The sequence below is a fragment of the Impatiens glandulifera genome, chromosome 1 (genome assembly GCF_907164915.1).
Source record: "Impatiens glandulifera chromosome 1, dImpGla2.1, whole genome shotgun sequence".
Lineage (NCBI taxonomy): Eukaryota > Viridiplantae > Streptophyta > Magnoliopsida > Ericales > Balsaminaceae > Impatiens > Impatiens glandulifera.
Genome location: NC_061862.1, coordinates 45,405,214 through 45,417,587, shown reverse-complemented (window position 1 = coordinate 45,417,587; position 12,374 = coordinate 45,405,214). Strand labels below are relative to the sequence as shown.

Sequence of the window (12,374 nt, the reverse complement as noted above, 5' to 3'; positions counted from 1 at the left end):
CATACCTGAAAGATCTATTCAGGTCAACAAAGGAAAAGAGGTCCTTGTTGAAGATTCAGCGGTGACAGGAAAAGGTACTCTTCAAACAGGCCCTCAACCAGAAGTCATAACCGGGGACGAGGTCCCTTTTACCGCAGAACAAGAAGATGAAGTATTTGAGGAACTTCTCAGGGACATGAACAAGGGTGCCAGTGATGCGATAGCACCATACCTCATGTGGGTAAAACTCCGTTGTGAAACAAAGATATCCGATATGGCTCCAGGATTGAGCGGCAACAAGCATTGGGATAGACTCATCAAGCTGGAAGAAATGGCCCTCAAGTTAGCTCACACCAATCTTATCCAACCCGCCTTCAGCAAAACCGCGGTAATTCTTGAATATGCTCGGTTACAAGAAGTGGAGGATGCATTAAAAGAAGCTGAAGGGGCGACGCTAACTCCGATCAAAATGAGAATGATTGAACGGTTCCATGCGGTGCGAGAAAAGCTCACACAAAGCCTCGACCATCTTGATGCACAATGGAGAAAAGGCTGCCGAAACCAACTCAATAATACCGATCTACATCAAAGTAAGCCATTCTATGTGGTCGGGGAGTCATCTAGAACAGCGGAGAACCTGGAACAAGACCTTTCTCAAACTGCTAAAGCTCCGGAAATCGATCAAATGAAGCAAGCGGTAGTTGATACAATTGATTCATGTCTTGGAAATTATAAAACCGCAACCGATGAGAGGATTGCAACGGCCGAAGCTAATCAGTCAAACACTATACGGGGATCCGTACAAACCGAAATAGCAAACACCGTTCAAACGTCTATCAAGTCCATCATAGATGAGGCTGTGCAGACCTACGTAAAATCCCTGATCGCAGAGTCCATTCAAACCGCAACCGCTCCACTGTTAGATATGCTGCAGGCAATGACTTTTCAAATTGGGGAGATGTCCGAACTCCAAGTCAGCAAGACTCAACAGCAAATCGAGTCTGATGCCGAAACCGCTAAGAGGCTGCAAGATGAGGAAAGAGAAAGGGAACGGGTGCAGAAGGAAATTGAGGACAAAGATTATGAGCTTGCCCAGAAATGCAACGAGGAATAACAGGCAGGTATGCAGGAACCTACACCGGTTGAACCGTCCCATTCTATGAACACAAGAAACAAGAAGAAACGGAGGGCGGTTGTGAAGGTAATACAGCGGGCAGAACAAAGCAGCCAAAGAACAAAGGAACCAGTCGGGCTGAATGTGCAACCTCTTGATGAAGAAGAAGAGGATATCAAAGAACTTAACCGGCGCAAGAAGAAGACAATTGAAAGTTCAACCGCAATTACAAGCTCCAGACCAATTGTTGCTCCACCGCCTCCTCCACCAAAACCAGTCTGTGCCGGTTTTGGATTCGGCAAAAAGACTCCCGGCATCTCAAGTGTATGGGCCGGAATGCTGGTTGACGCTGAAAGACGCGACAGGGAGTGGAAGGCAAGGGAAGAGGAAGAAAGAAGACGGCTTGAAAAAGAACTGGAGAAAGATCTTGAAAAGGGGGGACCATCCAAGCCTTAGTCTTTTTCTTCCTTTCCTTCAAAACAATTTATGTTTAACTATGTTTCAGAACTTGGTTATTCTATCATATTTCTCTCTATTAGTTTCCACATATCTTTTTGAAAAAAAAAAATCAAACACATGTTTTTGAAACATTTTCTTCAAACATAAAGTAATCAAAAAGGGAGAAATCGCTAAACAAGTTTTTCAAACCGGCCACACATTACAAGTTTTGAATATTTATTCTAAATAATCAAAAAGGGAGAAATTGATAGAAAAATTAAGTAAGTTAATTTTCAAACCGGCCACACATTACAAGTTTTGAATATTTATTCTAAATAATCAAAAAGGGAGAAATTGATAGAAAAATTAAGTAAGTTAATTTTCAAACCGACCACACATTACAAGTTTTGAATATTTATTCTAAATAATCAAAAAGGGAGAAATTGATAGAAAAATTAAGTTAATTTTTGGAACCGGCTAGACAAACTAAACAGTTGTTAACTTTCATGTGCAGATACAGATCAAAACCGTATGAACCGGTTGGGGCACCTTAAACCGGTTGCTGAAATACTTCAAAGAAACCTGTTCCAAGTGATCAAGTCAAAGATCAGAGGAACCGGTCAGCAAAGACAAAAGTTCATATACCAGCCGGATCATACTGCACAAGAGACAAAACTGGAAAATTCAAACTTCAAGAGTGACGTAACATGACGAAACAGACGTGTCTTGAAAGAATAAAAGAAGATCAGATCCGATCGGAAGCATGCGAGAAAAGCAATGATGCTTTATTGATCTGAAATTGACAACCTGAGGTGCATGTCCAACACGTGTCCAAATCTAAAAACCGATTATGTCATCATACACTCAGAGTTGCCTGCATGACTGCCAAGTGTTGAGGAAGGTGAAGCGTGCAAGCAACCTCTCTGCACCGGCGTGATAATGATCAACCAATCCAAAGGAGAGAGAAGAAAAGTGGTCGTTGGCTCTTCTAAGCTATAAAAGGGAGACGAAACGTCTTCATTTAATGCAGTTACGGATCACGGAAAACGAGTCATAAAAGCAATAAGTTAGAGAGATAAACTCTTACATTCTAAACCGGTGTGTCTAAAACCGGAAGCTTTCTGTATCGTATTGTGTTGAGTTGTTGTATTACATCAAAGAGTGAGTTGGTGTAACCGGCGAGTAGCGAGTTGGGCTCGACCGGCAGTGTTGTTGTAACTATAAAAGTTAGTGGAGATCCTTCTCATAACTTGAGAAGAATGGGTGACGTAGGAGGGTTTGCTCCGAACATCCATAAAAATCCTTGTCTCATGTTCTTTCTTTGCTTTCATTACTTACTTACTTTACCTAACCTCAAACTAATTGTACTCCGTAAACCGGTCCACTCATATCCATAAAACCGACTCCTTCTAAAACATCATCTAAGTCGCATACGTTGCTTCAACCTGAAACAGACATTTCCACCCTTGAACCCGGTTCAAGAGTCTGTGACAGTTTGTGTAGTGCTGAGAACGGTTTTAGTCTCTAACCGGACTATCACCAAAGTGCTGTGTGTGTTGTAAGCGGCCACCCTTCCCGAAACCGGAAACACCCCGGTCCTCCAAGGGCGTCCCCGATCCTAACACAAGTGTATCGGAAGATGCATCATGATGTCAAACAACGACGGTGGAAAAATCATTTCCAATTTGCACAGTGTCGTCACAATATCCAAGTACAATTGTTCTAGGTCGGATTCACTCAACACTTTTGAACACAACAAACGAAAGAACCGGGACAAATTTACTATAGCATCATACACATCATCTGGAACCAATCCACGGGTTGCTAGAGGAATAAGGTATTCTAATAAAATGTTACAATCATGACTCTTCAATCCCGTAATCTTTTTCTCTTGCAAATTTACACAACCTCCAATGTTTGAGCAAAAGCCATTAGGCAACTTAAGATCCTATAGAAATTTACAAAGACGTTGTTTATTCTTAAAGGACAAAGTGAAATGGGCTTCTAGATAATGAACTACTCTTTCGACATTTATAGGATGTAATTAGTGTTTTATGTTCAAGAGTTGTAAATCTTTTTGGGCTTTAGGACCATCCTTAGTCTTCTCTTTAACATTCATCATTGTTCCCAACACGCTATCACAAATATTTTTTTCGATATGCATCACATCCAAATTATGTCTCAATAATAATGACTTCCAATAAGGCAAATTGAAGAAAATGCTAAGTTTGTTCCAATTGTCTCTCCGTATTTTATGATATGTCTTGGTTTTCTTTCTTTGATCTATAGTTAGAACAGTGCCTTCCAGGTCTCGTGCTTGCTCATAAATTTCTTGTCCCGTTAATATTTTTGAGGGCTCTCTATAATCTGTTTGACCATCAATAAAGCTTTTATCCCTCCGGTATTTGTGGTTTGTGGAAGGAAGCGTTGGTGACCCATGTAACATTGTTTCTGCCAATTAACCAATCGAAGAGATATAGTGTCTTTGTTACAACCAGGACAAGCGAGTTTCCCTTTTGTACTCAACCCTGACAAATTTGCGTATGCTGGAAAATCGTTAATGGTCCATAGCAACGCTACGCGCATATTAAAGTATTGCTTGGTGTGTGCATCAAACGTTCTTACACCACTATGCCATAGTTCAGTCAACTCTTCAATCAATGGCTGTAGAAATATGTCAATTAAATCTCCCAGACTCTTTGGACCTGGAATTAACAAAGATAGAATGAAATTGCTAGAATCCATGCAAAGAGTGGGTGACACGTTATAAGGAATTAGAATAACCGGCCAAATACTATATGACTTTTTTCTATTTGTAAAGGGTTGGAACCCATCACTTGATAAACCAAGTCTCACGCTACGGGGGTCCGACGCGAAATTCTTATACCTCTCATCAAACGTTTTCCAAGTGTATGAATCAGCTGGATGTCTCAACATATCACCTTCAACTCTACCTTCTTTGTACCATCTCATCATTGGAGCGGTCTTAGAGCACATGTACATCCTCTACAGTCTTGGTATTGGCGAAATTAACATTTATCAAACACAAAAAACACATTGAGCTAACAATTTGCAAAAACTCTAAATTTCAATAAGCTACTCAAATACTCAAAGCTAAATAAATTAGAAAATCTTCAAAAACCCTAAATTCCATAAACCCTAAATATATAACAATTTCACAAATTCACCATAAATTTAGTTTGAAATAGAAGAAAACAAAACTGGAATTGAAGGGTTAGTTGCTGGAGGAGATGAGAACGGCGCTTGTTCAACAGTAGCGGCGACGACTGCGTTAGAGAATGTGAAGAGTGGCGGCTGGATTTTGGACTTTCGATCGGCTGGAGAAGATGAATGGCAGATGGCAGCTGGATTCAGTGGATTGCTGCTGGATTCGGAGGAAGAAATCTTCAATCAGCGGAAGTGTTCTTGATTGCAGCTGAAATAGGCGGAGGAAAAGAGACCGAAGAGAGAGTGCGCAGGGGAGGGTTTCAGCCTATTCGCGAGAACAATACCGGAAGTATTAGGTATATCTTACGGTATTTCCTTTAATTTAAGGGGCGACGGTTTTAGGTATATCTTTCGGCTTTGAGGTTATAGGTGCCAAAAGATATAGCAAATCTTTCGGCTTTGGACTTAAAAAAACCAGAAAAATTAAAGTGCTGGAAATTGGGCAAAACCGAAAGTTTTTGATTTTTTTTATTATATATATATTTGTATATATATATATATATTTAGTATATATATATATATTTGTATATCTGCATAATAATTTATTAAAAAAAATTAATAGTAAAATTGATAATAAAAAAATACAAAGGAATTGTTGGCACATAATTATATTTACCAGCACAAAAGTTTATATGTCGGTAAATCTATTTACCGACACATATTACCTCTAACCGGCACAAATTTATGTGCCGGGATATACCTTTGTCGACTCCACTTTTACTGACACTAATTTATGTGCTGGTAAATATTTTAGTGACACATATATACACCGCAAAACCATGATTTATGTTTCGGTAAAAAGTAATTTTGTTGTAGTGTCACGTCTATATTTTAGGGTTGGTTTCTCAAGTTTTTTTAAATAAAACTCCACCAAACAGGAATATTAGGTATACCCTCATTTATTTTTGTAAAAAATGGGATTTTAATCGATTTTAAACTTAACCACACTTATTCAAGTCTCTTCATTTCACTAGTTTTATGATTAAAACTGAAAACTAAGTGTCAACACATAAAAGTTGAAAATGCAAAGTTGAAAACTATACGGAATGGGTTGAGAAAATTCACAACAAATTCCTTATTATGGCTCTAGCCACAACAGCCAAGTCACGAATTCTAGTATTTAAGGCAGAAATAGGAGAAACTGATGAACCAAATGCACTCTTGCAACTATCAGCCACTTGTGTAGTACCAACCATTCCATCTTCAGCAAACTTGGGGACTCCTCGAATTGCATGTTCTGTTTCTGGTACAAGATCACTTAAAACGAACTCATAATTATCTAGACAAGAGCTTAAAGGCTTTATGAGGCGTGGCCTTGAATGTTGTAATCGTTTGATTTGATTAATTCCCACATTTATATTTTTCTTGATTGCATCTACAACAATTAGGCCTAGTCCAGCAACATCTTCACTCTTGCTTCGTGGATCTGATTGAAGTGTGCTGAGACAGAGCTTGAAAATCTGTGTGTGTTTGCATGTTTGGATTATGAGATTATCATCCCCCATTACAATTGATAATTGAAGTGAGGAAAGGAGGGCTAAGAATGTGAAACCTATGATGACTTGGGGTATAGAAGAAGCCATTATGCTTGTGGATGGCAAATATTGGGTATTGGATTGCCAAAAGGAGGACGATAGTTAAAGAAGAAAGTTCTTTCTAATAGTCATATATACTGGTTGTTTTGTTCTTCTTTTTATAGTAGATATGCTTGATTAATTCATGTTAAGATACTTATCAATTATCTTAAAATAATGATGATAAAGATGAATTATTTTTAGTAATAATATAAAAAGGGATAATCAATACGTCATTGCATAATCACTAAACTGTTGTCTATCAAGAAAACTAACAAATTTGGAAACTAGGGATAAAAAAGGAGAAATAATTACCTTATATAATAATTTTGGCAATCTTTAAATTTTTTATAAAAAAATAATATATCTATAAGATATTGACACAATATTCTAATATTACGATAATATATTAAATTATTTTTTTATAAATTTAATATAATTTGGTTTATATCAAGTTAGAATAGAGAGGATGGTATAAAATAATATATTGAATTACATAAATTATTTATAATATATAGGTTCTATTTATTTTATAAAATATTTAATATAATACTATAATTATTATAGTTATATTTTAATTAAATATTATTATATTAATTTTCTTAAAAAATTAATGTTGTTCAGTTCCATTACTATGATGAGTTTGGACAATATGGACAAGAAAAAATCATAATAAAATAAAAATATACAATAAGAAAAAAAAAGTCTAAAAAAATAGGGTTAGATATTTAGAGTTTCGACAAGACGATTGAACAGTCAAACTATATCGATTTTGGTAGAATCACGGGTGTTGAATTCTAGCGGCGTTACTTTATATTTTGTTAAGACTTCTTTTAAATACTTATTTGAGTATGTCAATTCTGTGAGATCTGTTGTATTAGTGAAACTCTAAGGTATTAAAAAATACTTTAGCCTAACTCACTATAATATAACAAAGTTGTTTTAAGAGACCTATGGGATATTTAATATTTGGTTTTTTCTTATTGGATTTTCACGCTAAAAGTGATGTGTCTATATGTGCTTGATTTTATTTATTCAGATATTTGGTTTGGTTTCTTTATTATCTCATTGTGACATACAAAAATGAAAATAATAATTATTCCACAATTGTTATCAGGTATTTTTTCCAACAAATAGTATTAAAATATTTGACTCATCAAAATTCTTGTTTGTCAAATGCATGAGCAAAATTCGATCGGGATGATTAAAATAATCTCGACAACTTTTTAATGTAAAAACGCAAGATTCTCAATTTTCTTATTTACAGAGATTTATTTAGCCCTATACAATGCATGACAAAGCTAGACACGATAATAGATGAAGATTGAAAACTTAGAATTGAAAAGTAGCTGCTACGATGAGTTAGTGGGTTGACCAAAATATTTCCCACCACATTATAGAAGAGAAGGATGTGCAGACACTTTGGAAGAAGTTAGAGTGGATGTTCGAGAAGGTTATTTCAATAAATAAAGAAATGATAATTCGACGACTCACGAACTTGACATACAAAGAGAGTGAGAGTATGACAGATCATACTAAGAAGTTCATTGGCTTGGTCAATTAAATAACATCGATGTAAATATGACTCTCAATAATGAGATAGATGCTCTACTATTTCTTAGGTCGTTACTAGACAATTGAGAAACATTGTTGATTTCATTGAGCAACTCAAAGATAGGTTGTATTCTAATCATTCCATGGTTAAATATAGTTTTTCAACGAAAAGGCTAGAAGAAGAGAGAAATGTGAACAAGTTTCATAAACTCTAATAGGTGAAAATTTGAAATCACATGGAAGAAGTAAAAATAGATCTCCATAAAGTAGAAATGAATAGAATAACTCGAAAAAAACGCATGATGCTTAAATTCTATCCCTGTAACAAACATGGGCGCATAAAAAGAGAATGTCAAATATGAAAACGAGAACATAATGAAGGGTAAAGGGTGAAATAAACTAATGTGGTTGTAGAGGCAGACACCATTGTCGTGTGCGAGGATGGTTGTGTTAATCTCTAAATTCAGGATAGTGAATGGGTGATTAATTCATGATCTTCTTTTCACGTTATTTCTCATGGTAATTTCTTATCTACGTATTCGGATGAAAATTTTGGCAATCTCCAAATGGGTAATAGCGATTCATTGAAGATACTAGGTATCAATGACATTTTCTTAGAAACTACCGTTAATTATTGATACTCAGATATGTGAGGCACATTCAATACATTTTCCTTATCTTCATTTCTACATGAAAATTTTATTATTAATAGTTCATAAATTATTTTGATGAAGGTAAGTGGAAGTTGAACAAATATTCGCTCGTCATGGCAAGAGGGAAGACGAACACGTTATATGTAATGCAAGTAAAATTGTACAAGGGATATATAAACTTAATCCGGAAGGATATGGATATTGATTTGTCACAAAAGATATTTGACCAAGTTAGCGAGAAGAGACTTCAAGTTCTCGCTAGGAAACAATTAATTCTCAATTACAATGTACATCTCTAAAAATATGTGATATTTGCTTAGTTGGAAAACACACAAAGTTGCATTTAATATACTCCCTCTAAATATAATATAAAAAAATGTTCTTTTTTTTATTCATACTCATACTTGTTCCATTCAAGAAAATGTCTAGGTGGAGTGCATTATTTTATAATTCTTATTGATAATAACTCCAGAAAAGTTTGGTTAGTGCTCTAAAACTAAATATCGAGTTTTAGAGATCTTTAAAGATTTCAATGTCAGAGTTTAGAGAGAAACAAATAGGAAATTGTGATATTTGAAATTAGACAGCAGAGGTGAATATAGGGGTCGTTTGAATGATATTGTAGAGATGTATCAATGTCAGAGTTTAGAGAGGGACAAATAGGAAATTGTGATATTTGAAATTAGACAGCAGAGGTGAATATAGGGGTAGTTTGAATGATATTGTAGAGATCAGTTCATTAGTACAATAGTGTGCTGAAAATGAAGTAAACAATTTGAGAAAAAGTGTAGTGTATGTTGTCTCATTCGAAGTTGCACAAGTCCTTTTGAGGGGAGATAGCGAGAACCGCAGTTGACTTGATAAATATTTCTCTTATAGAAGTATTAAACAATAATGTCTCAAATAGAATTTGGACAAAATAATATGTCTCTTAAAGGAATTTGAGAGTCTTTTGTTGTAAGATGTTTGTTCATATCGCATAAGTTGAAAGATTGAAGCTTGACAATAAGGAAACATTGTGTATCTTCATGGGGTATGGTCATAAAGAATTCGAGTACAGTTATGGGATCCAATTATGAAGAATATCGTGAGAAGACGAGATGTTATGTTTCTAGAAGATAAAATTATAAGTGATATTGACAGAGCTGAATAAGTCATTTTATTTATTGAAATTACAATTAGTTTGGATGCAACTATATGTTCCATGAATTTTGATCATGGGGAGACATTAATTGATGGCGGCAATGATGGTGTTAACAACGATGAACCAACTAAACACATTGAGGAAGAAACTAAACCGATGTCAGTTGAACAACTTTTGAGAAGATCTAATAGGGATCATAAACCCTTTGTTTGATATTTTACAACGAGAATTTATTATCACAAATGGAGGAGAAGTAGAAACTTACCAAGAAATAGTCAAAGTTAATGACAGAAAAGGGTGGTTGAAAGTCATGCAAAAGAGATACAATCCTTACCTGATAACCACACATAAGACATTAACTTAAGCTTCCTTGAGGAAAGAAAGTATAATGTAAAAAAGGTATTTAAATTAGTATGAATCATTATTTGCATGTCTTCAACAACTCATTTTGTCATTAACTTTGATTACTTTTTGGTAATTTATAATTTTCCCCCAACGTGAGAAATATATACTCAATTGAAGGATATCTAATAGAGGATGTGTTCTCCCTATTAGATTGTCTCTCCTGGGTTGTTCAACTAGAGTTGTTGTTTTATTCCTCAATGTGTTCATTTGTCTCATCGTCTTTAACATCATCATTGTCGCCTTCATTAGTGACTCCCCGTGATCAAAACTCATAGTAAGTGAAGTTTCATTCAAATTAGTATTCAGGAAAGGAACTGATTTTTTCACCCTTGTCATTTTCACTTGTAACTTGATCTTTAAGAAACATAACATCACAACTTTTCATGATCTTTTTTTTCATCCGATCCCATAACATGTACATGAATTCTTTGTGATTGTACCCCATGAAGACATAATTTTGCCTAATCATCAAGCATCGATCTTTCATCTCTTAAGATATGATCGAACATCTTACAACCAAAGACTCCCTTGCTTGTAAAAGATATTTTTCTTGTCAATCATGTTTGGAAAGTCATTGTTCAATGCTTCTATAAGAGAAATGTTTATAAAGTCAATTACGATTCTCGTTGCCTCCCCCCAAAATGACTTGGGAAACTTCGAATGAGATAATACACACCATACTCTTTCTTCAATCATTCGGTTCTTTCTTTTAGAATACTATTTTGTTGAGGTGTCTTTGAAGAAATTTTTCTAATTTTGATAGGATCGGCGACACCAATAGAGACGGGGGTCTGGCTATTGATGACGGCTTAAGAAAAATGTCTTGATAGAAATCCTGTTAGGGATTTAAATCACTTTCTATTCTGCACAAACCATTGCAAACTCTTGAACGATTCATGTGAAGAAACATTTGTTTAGGTTTAAAGCTAAGAACCAAGAATGAGAAGATGCCAGAATGAAAAAGACACAACAGTTTGATTATGGATATTCGGAGAAAACTCTAAGTTACTTTGAATCAAATACAGTTGCACGATTAGCTCATTGTTGAACAGAACAGACTCTGTTCAACTTACAATATGATGAAGAATATCGCTCAGCTAAAATAATACTTTGATTCTAACACTCTCTTGATAAACACACAGTAAAGCAAGAAAGTAGTTCTCTCAAAATAACAGTTTGAATATTCGCGTATATTTCTCAATGTTCAGCAAATTATCTTCTAGCAGTTCTTCCGTTGTCCTTGAGATTCTTTAAATAAGGAGCAGGTACCAACGGTCGAATCTTCCATAATGACACGTGGCAAACATCCATTGGAGCGCCTCCATAGTACACAATAGACTCTAGGCACACGGATCGTGGCCGTACCAATCTGGTAGTGTGCCAAATATTCTTCTAAGATATTCCTACAAAAACAAGTAGTGGTAAAAATATTTGCTTGCGTGGCATTAATCAATTGGTTGTAACTGGCTATCGTACTGATCTTCACTGGAAAGTGGAGCAGGAGTAGCGTACAACTAGTTGATCGTGGGTAGACGGGTGCTAGCTTCAAGCAACTTCTTAAGCATAGCATTAGACGTATTTCACTTAGATGACCTTGTCTAATAAAATTAGACGCCCCCGTCTAATAGCAGGATCCATTAGACCACCTGGTCTAATAAGATTAGACGACACGTCTAATAACACATCCCTTCAGACTAATCTGAAGGAGTGAGACTGCACGTCTAACTTTCATTAGTTAGACTGCACGTCTAACTATACATCCCTTCAGACTAATCTGAAGGAGTTAGATTGCACGTCTAACTCTCATATGTTAGACTGCACGTCTAACTACGTCTATTATACTGCACGTCTAACTACGTATCTGTTAGACTACACGTTTAACTATGTATCCGTTAGACTGCACGTCTAATTACGTATCTGTTAGACTGCACGTCTAACTACGTATCTGTTAGACTGTACGGCTAACTAAGTATCCGTTAGACTGCACGTCTAACTACGTATCTGTTAGACTATACGTCGAACTACGTATTTGTTAGACTGCACGTCTAACTACGTCTGTTAGACTGCATGTCTAACTACGTCTGTTAGACTGCACGTCTAACTCAATGCATCTAATGCTCAGTCAGTCTAATGAACTTCATTAAGACTTAGATTAATATAACCTGTTTTCGATACACCTACACCAAAAACAATTAGACGACATAGATTGAGTTTTATATACAATCATCATCAAAATTTTAATAGTCAAACTACTTTGACACTTAGTCAAAATAATTTGACCTAAC

At 35.6% G+C, this 12,374-nt stretch overlaps 1 protein-coding gene across 1 annotated transcript; it reads right to left on the bottom strand.

Moving 5' to 3' along the window:
- Positions 1–5,820: 5,820 nt before the first annotated feature.
- Positions 5,821–6,342, bottom strand: LOC124926516 (cell wall / vacuolar inhibitor of fructosidase 1-like). Its single transcript, XM_047466762.1, has one exon. It carries the CDS (start codon positions 6,340–6,342, stop codon positions 5,821–5,823), a length of 522 nt encoding a protein of 173 aa, XP_047322718.1.
- Between the last annotated feature and the right edge of the window lie 6,032 nt (positions 6,343–12,374).

Excerpts from the sequence above, each read along its gene's own strand:
- LOC124926516 (XM_047466762.1), bottom strand. The coding sequence starts at position 6,342 with ATGGCTTCTTCTATACCCCAAGTCATCATAGGTTTCACATTCTTAGCC.